The sequence below is a fragment of the Schistocerca serialis genome, chromosome 2 (assembly GCF_023864345.2).
Source record: "Schistocerca serialis cubense isolate TAMUIC-IGC-003099 chromosome 2, iqSchSeri2.2, whole genome shotgun sequence".
Lineage (NCBI taxonomy): Eukaryota > Metazoa > Arthropoda > Insecta > Orthoptera > Acrididae > Schistocerca > Schistocerca serialis.
In genome coordinates this window covers 676,069,890-676,090,489 of record NC_064639.1, presented here as the reverse complement: position 1 = coordinate 676,090,489, position 20,600 = coordinate 676,069,890, and the positions used below count along the sequence as shown (strand labels likewise).

Genomic DNA, 20,600 nt, shown 5'->3' with positions numbered 1-20,600 from the left:
ACTCGTTCCACACTCTCTGTAGCATATCAGGCATAACAGTTTGGATAGCTGCTGTTATTTCTCGTTTCAAATCATCAATGGTGGCTGGGAGAGGTGGCCGAAACACCATATCCTTAACATACCCCCATAAGAAAAAATCGCAGGGGGTAAGGTCAGGGCTTCTTGGAGGCCAGTGATGACATGCTCTGTCACGGGCTGCCTGGCGGCCGATCCATCGCCTCGGGTAGTTGACGTTCAGGACAGATAAGCGCCAATGTGGTGGCGCTCCATCATGCTGAAATATGAATTGTTGTGCTTCTTGTTCGAGCTGAGGGAACAGCCAATTCTCTAACATCTCCAGATACTGTAGTCCAGTTACAGTAGCACCTTCGAAGAAAAAGGGACCAAAAACTTTATTGGCTGAAATGGCGAACAAATGTACAACTAAATGAAACTTTATAGCTCCCTTAATTCGCCGACAGATAGTGCTTAGCTCTGCCTTCTGTCGTTGCAGAGTTTTAAATTCCTAAAGTTGTGGTATTCTTTTTGAATCACCCTGTATTTTGAACAGCATGTGCAAAGTTGGATAGTGAGCTCTAGGACAAATAGCCAACACTTGCATAACTGAATCACGGTCATTAAGGGCACTTATGCTCGTTTCCTTGTATTGAACAGTCTCCCCATCAGTCTCTTTTTAATCACAATGAATGATTATTCTTCAAAGAATGGTAGTATAGTTAAGCACTGATTCAATTTGTGCCAGATCATTACAATCATGTTTCAGCAGTTGTGAGGGCAAAAGTATGTTGAATTTTAAATGATAAATATTTTCTTCAGCAAAACGCTTGTGTGAGTAGTAACATGGCCCAGTGTTGGAATAAAAACAGTTCTTTTCCAATATGTCATAGCATCATTGTTATGATCACAGTTTTTGCCAGGCAGAAACGTATAAAATACGATGACGCAGAAGCACATGCTACATAGGAAAGTACAACTACTTGATAACTAGATTCAGTCAAGTCGACTGATTAAAGAAATTAACGAATGGTGTGTGGGCTAATTGATGGCAATGCAGGCGGCCCTGCAAGGGGCGTGGGGGGTGGGGGTGGGAGTGTCCCCCTTATATATTCGCCACTGCCTACAGCAAGTACTGGTACATAAAGTTTGTCATCTGGCTCTCTTAAATAGTCAAAGATAAATGCCACATCATGAAAGTTTCTCTGCCTGTTGTTAACGACAATTAGCTTTGACTGCACTGGACTCTTGCAATCTGCTGCCTATATTTTACCATATCTAACTTTACAGCTTACTCACCTTTTACAGAAATGCCAATAAATAAATCAATTTCCTCAAAAAAAAAATTACAACTGATCTTGGCGTATTTATCATACTTCCAGTGTTTATTGTATATTTTTAACAGCAGCACACAAACAGATCCAAATATATTCTTAGGTTGTATTCATCTGATGAGTTTTGTATAATCTTTTGGTTTGCTGGTGAAGTTTTAGGCCAACTGGTGCCTTAAATTCCCTTGATGATACTTGTTAGCACTTTTTTCACTCCTTCCTCACTCATGCTGTGGTACAAATCTGTCTAACTGTTGTCATTTTGGTAGGTCTCTTGTCAAGTGTCAGTGCGACTGTAGTTGCATTTGCATAACAATCCAAGAAATCTGTGTATGCATGGTGATAGGTGAATAGAGAATTTCAGTGCTGCTTCTTCATGTGACATTTGGACAAAATACCGAAAGCATTGCTCTTTCTTATAGAAACACGCTCACAGGTGGTTTTTTTTTCCATTTACATGGAAATATACTGACTAACATTAATCTCAAAGAATATCTGACAAAATTATTAAACGAAGGATATTTCAGGTTGGGATATCAATATAAGGAAAAGGAATAGATTGCTACTCACAGTTAAGATGGCACACTGTAAAGACTGTTACACGTTTAGCTTTTGACCTAAGCTTACTTCAAAAAAGGAAACACACACACATTTGTCCAAACAAATTAGTACACCTCACATACACATGATGCCACCTCCGGTGGCTCGAACCAGAATGCAATTGTCAGGACAATGAAAGCCTTCACCCAATATCACCCTGGACTGGAACAGCTGAACCACATCCTTTGTCAGGAATTTGATTACATATCATCATGCCCTGAAATGAGGGACATCCTAACTAAGATTCTTCCCGATCCCTCCTAAAATGGTGTTACATTGCCCACCCCATCTCCACAACTTCCTAGTCTATCCTTATACCAATCCCAATCCCTTGCTACAAGGATCATATCCCTGTGGAAGACCCAGGTGCAATACCTATCCCATCCAATCACCCAGCACTTCCTATTGCAGTCCTGTCACAGGATTATCCTACCCCAAAAGAGGGCAGGCTGCCTGTGACAGTAGCCTTGTCATATACCACCTCTGCTGTAACCATCACACAGCTTTTTATGTTGGTGTGACTCCCAACCAGCTGTCCACAATGACCACTGCCAAACTATGACCAGGAGGAAAGTAGACCACACTGTGGCACAACATCCAGCTGAGCATTTCAATGGCTGCTTCACAATCCAGGCCATTTGGATCCTCCCCACCAGCACCAGATTTTCTGAACTGTGCAAATGGGAGTTATCCTTAAAACACATTCTATGCTACCAAAATTATCCTGGCCCTAACCTAAGATTACTGTGTCCACACTCTCCACCCAACAGTTTGACCCCTCTGTCCTATCACTTCCTCCCTATTCATATCCCCTCCCCCTCACTGTGTGCTGCCCTTTGTCAATGCACCTGTCCATCCTTCCCCTTCCGTGCTCCTCTACTTTTCAGCTCTCCATCCTGCTCTCCCTCCCCACCTCCCTTGCATCTCAGTGCTGTGCCTAGTGGCAGTCTTCTCATGCCTCCATTTAGTCCCTGCACACTCTTTAAGACAACACTCTTCTCTCCCTCCACCTGTACCTTGCTATCCCTTTCCCTATCCTGCCCCCTTTTGGTTGTTGCATTCATTCACGTGACAGTTGCATTCCAGTCTGAGCTGCCGGAGATGGTGGTCATGTGAGCATGAGGTGTGCTTGTCTCTCTCCCTCCCCCCCCTCTCCCTCTCCCCCCCCCTCCCCTCCCTCCCTTCCTTCCTTCCCCGCCTCCACCAGCCTCCAACATCCCTGTTTCACATTGAAAATCAACAATTTGTGAATAGAAGTATAATTCAACATTGAAAATTTAATTTTTGTTATACTGTTTATTTAAGTAACAGACAGGAGGGTAACTCTGTAGAACAAAAATGTTTCGTAGGTTATGCGGCTTTTTATTTATACCCACCCAGTTTTGAGACAATTCACCACTTCAGGTCTCTAGGGGAACCCAGTAAGCCTGCATTAAAAACAAAAAGATCAAAATGGGGCAACCATTAGTAGGTATGCGACACACCTAATATACTGACCAAGGCTACTAAGAAAACTACCATAGTCCATGGTTATTTATGATAGTGTACAGTAGCAGCTGGTAGAAACTTCTATGAACTCCCTGCATTTATTCTGTATAAATGTAACACAGCAAAAATACATGAACATTGCTTCCTCAGTTCTTATTAAATAGTTGGTCTGCATCTCCTATTTCTTGCTTAATACCTATGGCAGCACTAATTTATCATATAACTGAACATTGTTTACACAACCAGCACTGCTATTTGGTACACAGCTAACATAAATAAAAACATTATTTAAAAAAAATTAAGATTCAATATTTGTCAATTAACATTGTCATTTGTTAATAAATATAGAGTTTAAATAAAAGCAAGGAAACATGCTGCGACTACTGAGGTTCGAACTGACGACTTCACAATTACAATACTTCTGTGCTACACACTCAGCCACCAACGACAGTGAAGAAGATATTAATAGTGCTCGGAAATCTTCTAAAACATTCCCCCCCCCCCCCCCCCAATTTCATTTTATTTTATTTTTATAACTGTGACTTAATGCTTTAAGAAATTGATGTCTGGGCACTGAGCTCCAAATTTTAGTATATGAAGAAAACAGAAGAGAGCTGGTCTTGAAACTGAAATCTGAAAATCATTTCAAGTTCTCACTACCTGCCTCTGTATATTGCTCATAATGAAGCAGCCACAGGAAACCTCAAACATGGTTGAAGAAATTTTGCCCATTTTAAGATATTCCATTTTGATGTATTTCACCTTCACTGATAGTCACTATAAAGGAAGCTATGCGATCAACCTGCATGTCTTCACATTTTGTTTCTACTGTACAACTTGCTTAACATATGCAGGAAGCAGTTTTGAAGATTTTCAACAGCTGGAGAAGGGACAATGGCAAGCACCTTATTTTAGGGTGCCCCAACCTTTCGCCATAGATAGCCCTCAGTGTGCCCTTCCACTTCAGAGGACAGTATGAGGTAGGTCATATTTTTATTTTTGGAAGACTGAGATGTAAAAAGTTTCCTCTCTCTAAAACATCACAGATACCTCACATAATAGGTGACAGAACCTCAAATCAAGGTTTTGCTTTAATTCAGAGCCAACGATTAAAGCAAGAACCTCTGGATGTACTGGATCTATTCCGTTTTTGTGTGTAGTCAGTTTCAACAGAGAATGGCATTAGAAAGTCTTGTGATCTGACATACCTACATGACTAGCAATATGCGGTGAAATATCCTTGCTGCAGAGTTGAAATTATTGCAAGAAAAGACTGAAAATTGGGTCTTGGAGCCAAATAAGAGTAAAATTGTCCTAACTTTAACCCAGTAACTTAAAATTCCCCACACAAATGAGGGTTTGCTGTACAGTTGCGCATTAACACATCTGATTTACTTGTGTTAAATAAGGTACTAGGAGGCTGTTGGCATTACGAACTGTTGATTTTATGAAGGTTACACTATGGATGTTTTAAGGACAATGACAACTATTTAATATTTAACCAAAATAAAATTCTTTAATAACAATGTTGCAATAAAGACACTTACACCACACAATAAATAATATATTTATTGCACTTCATAAATACAGGTTGTAAAATATGAGTATGCTAGCTGCTTAATTTTCTTTATCCATTTTTAATTACAATTTTCCAAAATTTTGTTTGGAAGACAATAATAAATATGACAAGTAATTCTAAAAAATGACCTAAAGGTAGGTATCAAAATTTGAAAATACTTTATTACAAAGAATTAATGAATATATGTATGGTATTCTTCATAAATAAATCTTTTTTTAGTTAAGTACTAAATGTTCACTTACAAAAGCATAACCCAGGCGGAGAAGTGTTCTCATAACTGTCAAAAGAAAATGGTGATCATATTCTTTGAAAATAAATTATTACTGTGACATAAAAAAATGAACTGATCAGGGACATGGGCACAATGAGAAAGATTACAATGCTTTTACCTTCAACTGCTTCATTTTTGGCGCCTTTTTCTTCATTTGGCGTTTCATTTCACGATCTTCCCATTTGCGCTGCTTATCCGGGTCATCTTCCTTCAAACACAGACAAATACAATATTAACTGATCAACACCTTGGTGTTATTTGATTGCTGGTCAGGCAGAGACAGACAATTGTGCTAAGGTATATGGTTCCTCCTCTCAGCTTGTTCTAATATTATTTGGATGACATTTTTCAATATACCATGTACCGCAATTTGTCTGACCTCCAAACTGAACAGACAAGTTGCGCCTTAGGTCAAACAAGCCACGAGCCTACCATTGCAGCAAGACTATACTTAGTGAAGCATTGTGATGTCAAGACCAACCTATGGAAGAACAACTACTCTGCTGTACCTAAAAATTAATAACAGTAAACAGCCACCATGCCCAACATTTATAACTACTAAACTAAATGTGTCAGGTCTGATCCCATTCACAGCTTAAATTTCAAACAAAAAATGAGTTATTTTGGCCAAAGAAAGACTTCCATGTCAATGAATTATCACATTTTGGAAAGAGCCTTATTTAAAGATACAGAGTAGATGGTAAAGTTACGAGGTTTTAGGGAGTACTCTCATCCAGAGTTATAAAGAAGCCGCAGAACAGAATTGAGGCTATCAACACTATAGTGGCCTAACCCACTGCACACTGGTTTGTGGAAATGGCCACTGGAAGATATTGACGTTTGCAGAATTGATGTGTAAGGTAGTGATTGTGGCGTATAGCAATGACTGTGGTATAAATAATGTGGTATGGTGTCCGGTAATCGGCTAAACCTGGAGTTAACCGTAATACTGTATTTAGACCCTTTTTTGTGTGGGTTAGGCCACTATTGTTTCAGCGCACTTGGCCATAATACACGAAACATGCTTTAAACTGTAGTCGAACATTGGACAAGATACACATGAGGTTTTAATGTTCATCATCCATATCATCATTTGCAGGGATAGTGTCGCCACACGGCTGTGCAGTTGTCTTCAAGTTACGGTAATAACTATGGTACACCAGGGTTACGAATTGCTGTGAGGTCATTAAATCGGTCTTTTTCAATGCGCTAATAGCATGTCCATTGGGATATAGTATGTCCAGACTCTCCATTACTTTCTAACCTCATTCAGAAAAACGTCAGCATTCAGGACATCTGGCTCATTGGAGCACTTATAACACATCATCTGGGGAGAGGATGCTTTATATTGAAGCCACTGAATATGGAACCATTGCACCCTGGTATTTTGTGTCGACACTTTACGGTTACGTATGTTTCTCTCTAAATGTACTGTGGACACGAAACCATTCTTTGTCATACATATAGCGGTGAAGTGTTGCTGTTTTTGTGCAGTGATAATGACATTCATCCAGTCAGAGGGTGTGTATATGTTTGGGTGAAATTTCCTGTTGTTTGCCATGATACCAAAGTTCTGGTCACATGGTAGGTATGTATGCCCACTGACTAGGAATTTATGGTGGATTACTTCCGGTCTGAAGTCTGCATGCAGAACCATGAATTGACACAGGAAGGCCATTTTTATATTCCAATTTTGCCCGCCACATTGATCCGAGTACATAATCTGTCGCTTTGTTTGGACATTATGTTTAATGTAATCCATGAGACACAATCCACTTTTTTGCGGTCCTCAGGATGCTTCGCCCTCACTTTATACATACGTGGTAGCTTTCTTGGTACGCAGGTTGTGTATTCCAAGGCAGTATGTCGACAATTGCCACTTGTAGTAACAGATATCTGTCGGTAAAGTCCTCATCAAATCAAAGGCAATCACAGTTGTATCATTGTTCTGATGGCTCCTTTCTGCTGCACTGCGATGCAGTCCTGCCCGCACACTCTGGCCTTTCGCTGATGTAACTCTCTGTCACATTCCCATTTACCCTGCTCTTCCATGGCGTCAGCTGCAGCATGTTTGATGTTACAGAGGTCGCATTTACAGCAAGAATCACTTACAGGGGGGATGAAAGGACATCTAATGTGAATTGAGATTGAAAGAAGTATACAGAAGTAATTGTATACAGAGTTACTCAAATCAGTGGAAGGCGCAAGAACTTCATTATTTCATCATTCATTAAAAATCTATGAACAAGAAAGCTCACTATTATATTTTCATGAAAGTGTAATCACCATACCACTGAAAGCATGAATGTATAGATGTAGAAACTATAAGAAATCTCGTGTAAGTTAAATTATGACTCAAATAATGTATGGAGAGAGAAGAAAACATCTGGCTCAAATAAATATATAAGAGTAGCAATTCAGTTTTTGCCTGCTTAGTAATGGATCGAGACCTGCTACCAAAGAACATGTGTTCCGTGTTTTGAAAAATAATGAAAAGATCAGCTGTCCTCAAGATTCACAGGTGAAAAAGAACTAGTAGATACCAATTTATATAGAAACAAAGGTTGAGTGTTTGAAGTTCTCTGGACATATACTTCTCAACCTCAATCTGGCAGATCGAAGCTGATATTCAACCTGATTTCGTATTCATGATAATCCTTCTGTACCTGAAGTGACCAAAGAAAAGAAAGACCATGGTCACAGAACAAACAGAATCCTCAAATGCCTAGTAAACTTATTCAAGAGACTGATTTACACACAGCTCCACACTGACACTGGAAAAAAATAATGATCTTTCAACCTGACAGCATACTAAATACCAGGAGTGTGAATGCAATGAAATTCTTCCTGCTGTGTCTAGTAGTTACACATTATTATTGAACTTATAAATGTGTATTGGTTTGATGGTGCTCCACGTTTGCTGTAAGTGTTCCAATGAACCAAATATCAGCTATGCATGAAACCTTCAAAATTATCTTTAAGTGTTACTGATTTTACAGTGGTGATGAACTGTAGTCTGTATTCAAACATTACCATTCCAGTAAAACTTACTTGCAAAATACGTTCCTTCTCCTGCCTCTTCTTTTCCTCACGGCGGGCTGCAGCTGCTTCTGCCCTTGCAGCATGTGTCGTCTTGAGGAAAGCCTCATCCACACGGTTCCTATTTTTCTGTGCTTTATTCTTTGCCTGCATCAACCAGAATATTTTAAATTAAATTTCACATATTTACATCCATATATCAACTGAATAGGTTGCTTCAACCTTTACAACTCCAGTTAACTCACATCTGTCATTTGAAACGTCCATCAATGGTCAGAAAGTGGCAAAGAGAGATACAGGTCTCCTTCCAGAGTTATAAGATACAGAATTGCAAGAGCTTGGAATCTCTTTCTTCTGCTACCTAAGTGAAGTTTAGGACAAACTGGACAGAATATGCACCTCATTTTTCTCTATCTATTTTTCTATTGAAATTCTGACTCACAATTGTTTTTATGATACTATACTGGCTGGAAGCTTAGTAATTATCTGCAGCTGCAGTTTACTGGTTGTAATTCTGAATTTTGTCAAAATTAATGTTATGAATTTTCACTGTGCTAGCAACAGAGAAATAATAGCAACACCAAATTGGACAACTGGTTGTATCTTTCTGTGATATGTCTACGAAAAGAGAAAAAGAAATGTCTTAATGTATTAACTGGCAAAGATATACAAAACAGAAGATTATGTAAATAGGACAATTTCCCCCCTTCCTCTTCTATTAATCCTAGAATCTAGTTGTATGCACATAATCATATACACGAGACAGGAAGTGAATGAATACAAATGCCAAAACTGTTTTGTGTGTTAATAAGCAATGATAATACACACCTCTCTGCTGAGACGGAATCTCTTAACTTTCTCCATGCAGTAGATAACAAGCATCATAAGAGGTTTCATCTGTTCCATGGCTTCATCTATTTGTCTTCCCTTAACGATCATGTTGAAATTGAACAACAATACCTTCTTTGTTTCAGGCAATTTTGTAAGATTTGCATCACTGCAGAGAAAATGTAAATGGCTGTAGTTAAAGTTATTTGTAGAATTCAATTAAAATGCTAGAATACTAAAAACATGATACGCTCAATATACCTTTCTACCCCCCCCCCCCCCCCCCTCGGCCCAAAATTCGACAATCTAGAAGAATTTGGTGTTTAAGAGCGAACACAACAGCTATCACAGAGGCCATAAATATACACACTATTTACATTAGTGGAAATGTGAGACCTCACCATATGTTAAATTTGTTGTATCCCGTAAATAATTCAGAATAAAGCCTATGACAGTATGAAACATTCTATTTCAAACGGCTATTTTTTCATCTCTTGTGATATTGACCTCTCCTTTTGTACTAGCCTTATAACTAAACATGCAAGGACAATTTTCAATGAAAATATTTTTTTATTTAATAATCTAAGCTGGCACTTTCATAGCTCTGTTCTGTCACTTTTTAATTACAAAAAGCACAGGTGAATTCACATGTGGGTATTAAATATAATTAATCAAACTCACAGACTGGTAGTGCAGCACTCACTGAAACTTGTCATAGACTTGCAGTTCTAACTACTAAAAAAATACATACAAGGCACTGAGAATCACAGTGGCCTTAAGCACATCAACATCAGCTTTGAGATTGTAGCAGGTATGCAGGTTCCTGATATCTGTTGATATTATGGTGAGTCAGGTTTATCTGTGTTGTAGGTCCATGTTACCTATATGAACATTCACGAAAAGCTATTTCACTTCCATATGTGCTTGATGACTGTGTGCTTTAGGCCGTCATGGTTCTCAGCACCTCATAATAACTCTGAGGTTTGCTGATGACACTGCGATTCTATCAGCAAAAGCAAATACTGGGAAAAGCAGTTGAACGGAATGTACAGTATTTGAAAGAAGAATATAAGATGAACATCAACAAAAGCAAAACAAGGGAACTGGAGTGTCGTCAAATTAAACCAGGTGATGCTAAGGGAATTAGATTAGGAAATGAACTATGTAGCCAAGATAACCACAAATCTCACACCTAACACAGTAGTAAAAGTTTATATGCCAATTAGCTCTGCAGACGAAGAGGTTGTAGAAATACACATATATCTACACCTACATAGATACACCGCAAGCCACCATACAGTGCGTGGCAGAGTGTACCCTGTACCACTACTAGCCATTTCCTTTCCTGTTCCACTAGCAAATCGAGCGAGGGAAAAAGACCTTCCATATGTCTCCATACGAGCCCTAGTTTCTTGTATCTTATCCTCATGGTCCTTATGTACAATGTATGTTGGTAGAATTAAAACTGTTTGGTAGTCACCTTCAAATGCCAGTTCTCTAAATTTTCTCGTAGTGTTTTTTTGAAAAGAATGTTGCCTTCACTCTGTGGATTCCCATTTCAGTTCCCCAGGCATCTCTGTAACACTTATGTGTTGTTTGAACCCACCAGTAACAAATGTAGCAGCCCAACTCTGAATGGTTTTGTTGTCTTCTTTCAATCCAACCTAGTACAGATCTGAAACACTCAAGCAGTACTCAAGAATAGGTCACACCAGCATCCTGTATGCCGTCTCTTTTAAGGCGAACCACTCTTTCTTAAAATTTTCCCAATAAACTGAAGTCGACCATTCACCTACCCTATCACAGTTCTCACACGCTTGTTCCATTTCATATTGCTTTGCGACGTTAACACAAATTTCAACGACTTGACTCTGTCAAGCAGGACACTAGTAATACTGTATCTGAACATAACAGGTTTGTTCTTCCTACTCATCCTCATTAACTTATAATTTTCTACATTTAGAGCTAGCTGCCATTCATCGCACCACATAGAAATTTTGTCTAAGTCATCTTGTATTTTTCTACAGTCACTCAACCTTGACACCTTACTGTACACCACAGCATCATCAACAAACATCCGCAGATTGCTGCCCACTCTGTTCATAAAATAATTTATGTATACAGAGAACAACCGTGGTCCTATCACATTTTCTTGGGGCACTTCTGACAACACACTTGTCTCTGATGGACACTTGCTGTCGAGGAAAACATACTGGGTTCTATAACTTAAGAAGTCTTCAAGCCACTCACATATATGTGAACTTATTCCATATGCTCATACCTTCATTAACAGCCTGCAACGGGGCACCATGTACAGGGCTATTACAAATGATTGAATCGATTTCATAAATTCACTGTAGCTCCATTCATTGACATATGGTCATGACACACTACAGATACGTGGAAAAACTCAAAGTTTTGTTCGTCTGAAGCCGCACTTCATGTTTCTGCCGCCAGAGCGCTCGAGAGCGCAGTGAGACAAAATGGCGACAGGAGCCGAGAAAGCGTATGTCGTGCTTGGAATGCACTCACGTCAGTCAGTCATAACAGTGCAACGATACTTCAGGACGAAGTTCAACAAAGATCCACCAACTGCTAACTCCATTCAGCGATGGTATGCGCAGTTTAAAGCTTCTGGATGCCTCTGTAAGGGGAAATCAACGGGTCGGCCTGCAGTGAGCGAAGAAACGGTTGAACGCGTGCGGGCAAGTTTCACGCGTAGCCCGCGGAAGTAGACAAATAAAGCAAGAAGGGAGCTAAACGTACCACAGCCGACGGTTTGGAAAATCTTACGGAAAAGGCTAAAGCAGAAGCCTTACCGTTTACAATTGCTACAAGCCCTGACACCCGATGACAAAGTCAAACGGTTTGAATTTTCGGCGCGGTTGCAACAGCTCATGGAAGAGGATGCGTTCAGTGCGAAACTTGTTTTCAGTGATGAAGCAACATTTTTTCTTAATGGTGAAGTGAACAGACACAATGTGCGAATCTGGGCGGTAGAGAATCCTCACGCATTCGTGCAGCAAATTCGCAATTCACCAAAAGTTAACGTGTTTTGTGCAATCTCACGGAGTTTATGGCCCCTTTTTCTTCTGCGAAAAAAACGTTACAGGACACGTGTATCTGGAGATGCTGGAAAATTGGCTCATGGCACAACTGGAGACCGACAGCGCCGACTTCATCTTTCAACAGGATGGTGCTCCACCGCACTTCCATCATGATGTTCGGCATTTCTTAAACAGGAGATTGGAAAACCGATGGATCGGTCGTGGTGGAGATCATGATCAGCAATTCATGTCATGGCCTCCACGCTCTGCCGACTTAACCCCATGCGATTTCTTTCTGTGGGGTTATGTGAAAGATTCAGTGTTTACACCTCCTCTACCAAGAAACGTGCCAGAACTGCGAGCTCGCATCAACGATGGGGACATGCTGCGCCGAGTGTGGGAGGAACTTGATTATCGGCTTGATGTCTGCCGAATCACTAAAGGGGCACATATCGAACATTTGTGAATGCCTAAAAAAACTTTTTGAGTTTTTGTATTTGTGTGCAAAGTATTGTGAAAATATCTCAAATAATAAAGTTATTGTAGAGCTGTGAAATAGCTTCAATCATTTGTAATAACCCTGTATAATGCCTTCCGGAAATATAGAAATGTAGCATTTGTCTGTTGCCCTTCATCCATAGATTCCAGTATATCACGTGAGAAAAGGGCAAGCTGAATTTCACACAAACAATGCTTTGTAAAACCATGCTGATTTGTGGACACAAGCTTCTCACTCTCAAGAAAGTTTATTATATTCAAACTGAGAATATGTTCAAGAATTCTGCACTAAACCAAAGTTAGGGATATTGGTCTGTAATTTTGCGGGTCTGTTCTTCTACCCTTCTTATGCACTGGAGTCATCTGCAGTTTCTTCCAGTCATTTGTATCTTTGTGGTGGGCGAGAGACTCGTGATAAATGCAGCTAAAGAAGGGGCTAATGCCATAGGGTACTTTTTGTAAAACCGAATTGGGATTCCATTGATGCCTGGTGATTTATTTGCTTTCAATTGTTTCTCGATACCAGGGATGCTTATTACTATGTCGTCCATATGGCAATCTGTCCTATGGTCAAATGACAGTCTGTTTGTAGCACTATTCTCCCCTGTGAATGATTTTTTGAACGTGAAATTTAAAACTTCAGCTTTTGTTTTCCTATCTTCAACTGCCACACCAGACTGGTCAACAAGGGGCTGGATGGTAGCCTTAAAAACGCTTAGTGTTTTATATAGGACCAGACAAAAGATATTATTCATACAGTTAAGGGAGATGAAAATGTAATTGTGATGGGGGGCTGGAATTCAACAGTAGGAAAATGAAGAGAAGGAAAAACAGTAGATCAATATGGACTGGTGGGAAGGAATGTAAGAAGCTGTTTGGTAGAATTTTGGACAGAACATAATTTAACCATCACTAACACTTGGTTCAAGAATTATAAAAGAAGGTTAGATGTGTGGAGGAGACCTGGACACACCCGAAGGCTTCAGATTGCTTACATAATGGTAAGACAAAGATTTCAGAACCAGATTTTAAATTGTAAGACATTTCTGGGGCCAGATGAGGACTATCTGTCCAATTTATTGGTTATGAATTATAGATTAAAACTTCAAAGCACAAAAAGGTGGGAAATTAAGGAGATGGAACCTGGATAAGTTGAAAGAACCAGAGACTGTTGAGGGTTTCAGAGGGAGGATTAGGCAACGACTGACTATAAAAGGGAAAGGAATACACCAGAAGATGAATGGTTAGCTTTAAGAGATGGAAGAGTGAATGCAGCAGAGGATCAAATATGTAAAAAGACAAGGTCTAGTAGTAACCCTTGGATGACATAGGAGATAGTGAATGTAACTGATGAAAGGAGAAAATATAAAAATGCAGCAAATAAAACATATGAAAGAGGATATAAGTCTCAAAAATGAGTGTGACAGGAAGTGCAATATGGCTAAACAGGAATGGCTAGAGGACAAATGAAACAATTTGTAAGCACATTTCATTACAGGAACAACAGATACCACCTACAGAAAAATTAAAGAGGCCTTTGCACAAAAGAGAAGCAGCTATATAAATATCAAGAGCTCCAATGGAAAACCAGTCCTAAGCAAAGAAGGGAAAGTTTCCAGAATGAGATTTTTACTCTGCAGCGGAGTGTGCGCTGATATGAAACTTCCTGGCAGATTAAAACTGTGTGCTCGACCGAGACTCTAACTCGGGACCTTTGCCTTTCGCAGGCAAGAGCACTTGCCCGTGAAAGGCAAAGGGCCCGGGTTCGAGTCTCGATCGAGCACACAGTTTTAATCTGCCAGGAAGTTTCACAGAAGGGAAAGCTAAAAGGAATATATAGAGGGTCCATACAATAGAGGTGAACTTTAAGGCAACGTCATAAAGCGAAATGTGGACAACAAAAGAGTAGAAGCTTTCGAAATGTGGTGCTAAGAAAGAATGCTGAAGATCGGAATTAGGGAGAAAAGAAATTTATGGCACAACTTGACTAAAAGAAGGGAGCACTTGATAGAACACATTCTGAGACATCAAGGGATCACCAGTTTAGTAGCCGAGGGAAGTGAGTGGGAGACCAAGAGATGAATACAGTAAGCAGGTTAAAATGGATGTAGGTTGAAGTAGTTATTTGGAGAAGAAGAGACTCGCACAAGATAGGCCAACATGTAGAGTTGCATCAAACCAGTCATAAAACTGGTCCCTTATATCATGATTATCTGTAACCTAGTCAACAAGTAATATTCCACCTTCTTCATGTCACATTTGTTGATGATACCACTACATTGAGGTCTGTATTATTGCAAATGTTTCATAGAAGTCCACACATATGAGGGTCACTCCAAAAGAAATGCACACTATTTTTGTAAAAATAAAGTTTTGATTCTGCATTTGTGAAAGTTTGACAGTGTGTAGATACAGCCTTCCCACTTGTTTTCAAACTTAGTTCAACCTGTTCCCGTGAGTGGCGCCGTCACAGCATGTCATCAAGATGGCTGGTACACTTGACGTTCGTCAGAAGCAACGTGCTGTCATAGAATTCCTGTAGAGACAGTGGGAAACATCCACAAGAGGTTGAAAAAGGTGTACGGAGATGCTGCTGTCAATCCCAGTACAGTTAGTCGGTGGGCAAGCAGGTTACGTGATGAAAGCGGGCACGGCAATATTGAGGATTGTCCTTGCAGCGGTGGCCTCATACTGCACATACTCCAATGTGACTGCTGACAGACGCATCACAGTGAACGAATTGTTACGCTATGTTGGGATAGGGGAAGGAAGTGTTTGCAGAATACTGAAAGTGTTGGCGTTAAAAAAGGTTTGTGCCAGGTGGGTTCCCAGGATGTTGACAGTGGCTCACAAAGAAACAAGAAAAACGGTATGCAGCGAACTTTTGGAACAATACGAGAATGGTGGAGATGAATTTCTTGGAAGAATTGTGACAGGTGATGAAACATGGCTCCATCATTTTTCACCAGAGACGAAGAGGCAATCAATGGAGTGGCATCATGCAAATTCACCCAAGAAAAAATAATTCAAAACCACACCTTCTGCTGGAAAAGTTATGGCTACGGTGTTTTTCGATTCCGAAGGACTCTTGCTTGTGGACATCATGCCAACTGAAACCACCATAAATTCTGATGCATATGTGACGACACTGAAGAAACTTCAAGCTCCACTGAATCGTGTTCAACCACATTGGCAAAAGGATGTTTTGCTGTTGCACGACAATGCGCAGCCACATGTCAGTCAAAAAACCATGGAAGTGATCACAAAACTCCGATGGACAACACCGAAACATCCGCCTTACAGTCCTGACCTGGCTCCATATGACTATCATCTCTTTGGGAAACTGAAAGACTCTTCGTGAAACAAGGTTTGAAGATGATGACTCCTTTGTGCACACTGCCAAACAGTGGCTCCAACAGGTTGGTCTAGAATTTTACTGTGCGGGTATACAGGTGCTGGTTCCAAGATGGTGTAAGGCAGTTGAGAGGGATGGAAATTATGTGGAGAAATGAAAATATTGTTCCTAAAGGATGTATCTACACACTGTAAAACTTTCAAACATGTAGAATAAAAGATGGATTTTAAAAAAATAGTGTGCATTTCTTTTGGAGTGACCCTCGTAGAAGTAGCTCTAAAATAATGATGCACTAATTCTTCGAATATCAAACAAACAACAGAAAAAGACTACTTATGTGGTCCACAAATAAATGCTCGGGAAATTTCTCAGCCTGGCAAGTGAAAGAATGCTTTTTAAAATCTTTAGTTAATTAATGCACTAACTTTTCAATGCAATCTCCTTTAGTACAGTGCACGCTGTTCAGCGTTTTTACTCTCAGTAGCTTCCATTCTTAGACTGTGACTCTGGAAAGTCTGCAAAATATCCATTAACTTTTGCCACTTCTTCATTAACTTCAATGCATTCATCACCCAAAAATTTCAATAAATATGAGAGGAAGTGAAAACAAAGATTCCCAGTATGGTGGATATTATGGTTGTTCCAATAATGTTTACTTCAGTTTTCCCATGTTTAGGTGCAATATTCTGATGGAAGATGAGGAGGAAGAGTAGTAGTAGTAGTTTAATGCTTAATATCTTGTCACAGCAAAGTCACTGGAGATGGAATGCAAGCTCGGATTAGGGAAGAACAAGAAAGGATATCAGCTGTGCCCTTTTGAAGCAACCATTTCAGCATTTGCCTGAAGCAATTTAGGGAAATCATGGAAAACCTAAGTCAGAATGGCCAGACACCATCGTCCTCCCGAAAGAGAGTCCAATGTGCCAACCACTGTGCCACCTCACTCAGTGATGCAAGTGGATTTCATTCCTTTTTAAGTCCTGGTATTTTCTCACATATTTATTCACATATTAGTATAAAAGACATCCATGACATTTACCAGCTGCTCTGTTATCCTTTACTACGTAATCAAAAAGAAAAATCCCTTATGCATCACAGAAAGCACTGCTTATAGTTTTTGCAGCAGATGAGTCACCTTTCCTGTGGGGACCACCAGCTTTCACTCACTGTTTTAACTGCTCCCATTCTAGCATGGATTGTAGATCTGTATCATGTTCACAGTAACTGCACATATCCCTTACTGTCAGGCAACAATTGCTGTGGGACAAGAACCACCAACCTATGATATTTCAAGAGATATAATGTAATAAACAATGAGATGTGTGAAAACTGCCACATCACGCATGATGTTTAAATTTATTACTTCTGAGCTATGAATTCTATTCACAACCAATTTCGTAGACAGCCTCCACACATGTCACCCAATGCACCAACAAAATTATATCATGGAACCACACACAGTTCAGGAGTTATGACGTCATAAACACTGAGATGTGTGAAAAAAAATACCACATCATGCATTCTTTGCTACTAAGACACTCCTACAGCCAAGTCACCATGAGGAAATCCCTGACACCTAGCAGCATTTCTGACAGCTTCTAACTGTGAAACTCAAATGGCTGTATATAGAAACAATAGCCATCTACAGAGCTATGAAGAGGCATTGCCACAGACATTTACAAAAACATGTTGTAAATGCGAGACACAGCTGTGTTATGTGTACAGAAACTGAATGTTCCTCATAGAAAATTACTAAAATGAATGCCTGGGCAATGCCGGGTGGGACAGTTAGTTCATCATGTAAAATACACTAATCTGTTTCTTTTGATATGCTTATTTCATACACATTTAACTGCTAGAGGCTAATACCGTACTGTGCAATTTCTTGGTGTTTTCATCTGTGAATCCACTTTGTGGGACAGCTTTTATGCCTCTCACTTCAAGGCAAGTATGATATATATTTTAAATCTGCCACTCATTTCATAATGGTTGCAAATAAACAGACACCAACAACAATTTTGGATAAATTTCTGTTAGTGTTAATATGAACAATGCAAAGAAAATTAATGGTGTAGTATTCCATTTTATCCATATGAACAAAGCAAAAACAACAAAATTACTTCAAAATACCTTACTAACAAAACTGTTCCACAAATGAAGCTTACACTTCACTAACATTAAACATTCACTTACATTGAACATTATCAGCACAACACAAGAAGACATGCTGATATCAGTATCATCACTGTGCCACACTAAGAAATTTTCTCCTTGCTCTTATATAATTTACTATACATCAGAAATTATTCAGAATCCCTTGAATTTTCTGAACAAATATAAAGTAGTTTTGTAACACTTACAAGTTACTTATATCAACAGGGAAATTCTGAACATAGCTTTATCAAAAGTGGATCTAGACGTAAAGAAAAAAAAAAAAAAAGAACTATATGGAAAACATCATTTATGTGAGAACAACAATAGTATTCTCAACAGTCAGCAAGAATGCATTAACAAATTTTTGTATGTTTGACCTTCTTATGCGGCATTTAAGAAAATCAAATGAATTCCAGTACTTACTCTGGCTGCTTTGGGCCTGAATATTGATCAGAAAAATGAATGTAATCAATCATATCTGCGTGAGTTTTAATGACGTTTACAACTTTTGAATCCAAAAGAGCAGAAGATGCTTCAGCTATTTCAGATAGCAAATTAAAACTGGCTGGCAAGCCGTATTTCTCCACTGAACGCCTCTCTGGACAGTATACACTCTAAAATGGACAAAAAATTAGAAATATATTTAACCACAAACACCTTTCATTTTGATAATATTGTTCTTATCTCAAGATGAATATACAATTATAAACCAAACAACAGAAAATCTGAGATGGAATGACAACAACTTGAAAATGATAGACGCTACTACCACATAGAGGTGTTGAGGGGCAGAAAGGTACTTTGAAAAAAGACTGCTAGATATAATTAGCTAGCACACTAAATCCTTCATCAGACAGACAAAGCAAAACAAAACAAAACACCGCACGCGCGCGCGTGCGCCCGCCCACACACACACTCACACTCACACTCACACTCACACTCACACTCACACTCACACTCACACTCACACTCACACTCACACTCACACTCACACTCACACTCACACTCACACTCACACTCACACTCACACTCACACTCACACTCTCACTCTCACTCTCACTCACTCTCTCTCTCTCTCTCTCTCTCTCTCTCTCTCTCTCTCTCTCTCTGTGTGTGTGTGTGTGTGGTATCGATAACAACAATGCCACGGCATGAGACACCGACGACAGTGCACTCTAGCCGGAGCGGGACAGCTCCGCTCCAGATTCTGCCCATTTGGATCAAGACTAGATGGCCAGGACACTTTGCTTCTGCTTTGCACCTATGAATTAAGTTATGTATGCCTCTGTAAATATTCCTGCACCAGTAAACCAATTTTACTCACTTGCAGTACCGACGTATATTACATTTTCCTGATCCTACCCACGCGCCACCTTCCAGGCGGGATACAAAACACTGCTGTTTCCAGACATTAATGCTTGACTCAGATCTTAGCATCCAGGGACAACAGTGGCCATGTGTCTGTGAGGTGTGCGTGTGTGTGTTTTGTTTTGTTTTGCCTCCGTCTGATGAAAGAGTTTGTGGAATGGCTACCAGTATCTAGCACTCTTTTTCAATGTGCCTCCCTGCCACTCAATGCCTATCTATGTTGCGAGTAGCACCTATCCTTTTTATATAGTATTGCTGAGGGTTCTAAACACAAAAGGGCACATCAACATTAATGGCTTCCAGTAAAGAATGAAAGTTAGGGTTTAATGTCCCATTTGGTGACGTCTGTAGAAGTGGAGTAATGTCCTGTAAGCAATGTTTAACACAATCTTATACAGTGAAAATTAAAAGTCCACTGACTAGCTTCCAGAAGTTGATGAGGATTGTTTGTTGAGTGTTTTCATGTAACAAACCCTTACAACCCAGTGGTGTCAGTATAATTGATTTGATTTGTTTTCCAAATCACCTTTCAAAATGTATTGCAATGAGAATATTTGCAAGATTAGTGCAAATGTGTTTTAACAGAATGTCACATTCATATATAAAAACAAAGCTACTCATGGTACACAAATGAATACCCTCATATTACTTTTCACCTCGAAATGAGTCTTACAACAGTAGGACACTACCATGTACAGGAACAGATTCCAAAAATTTACCAAACAAGAACACAACAATGTAGTTACTTGTCGGTACAGTACATTAGTATCACTATAAAATTAATTGTCTACACGAGTTGTAAGGCGTATTTCGATCAATATGGCTGTATGATATTTAACAAAATTTCTGTATCTAATGCATATGAACGTGGCCCTTGATACTGGTTAATCTCATTAAACCAGGCAATCCACTAAGTTTCTCTGCCAGACTATATTGGTTTGATCATTTGAAGCATTGATTTTGCTTCCATTATATAAAAGTGACAACAGGAGACAGTTAAAACAAATAAATTCTGAGAAAAAATAATAATAATTTCAAGTGAGACTAA

General features: G+C 39.4%; 1 protein-coding gene across 3 annotated transcripts in view; it reads right to left on the bottom strand.

The window, feature by feature from the left end:
- Window positions 1-4,964: 4,964 nt before the first annotated feature.
- Window positions 4,965-20,600, bottom strand: part of LOC126457775 (PAT complex subunit CCDC47) — an 81,568-nt gene continuing 65,932 nt past the window's right edge. Inside the window, exons 7-11 of one of the 3 annotated variants that reach the window (XM_050094357.1) lie at window positions 18,608-18,798; window positions 9,131-9,299; window positions 8,315-8,449; window positions 5,382-5,471; window positions 4,965-5,269 (exon numbers count right to left, since the gene is read on the bottom strand). In XM_050094357.1, coding sequence (XP_049950314.1) covers window positions 5,264-5,269; window positions 5,382-5,471; window positions 8,315-8,449; window positions 9,131-9,299; window positions 18,608-18,798 — 591 coding nt within the window. In that variant the 3' untranslated portion in view covers window positions 4,965-5,263. The other 2 variants (XM_050094356.1, XM_050094358.1) reach the window with 2 other exon arrangements.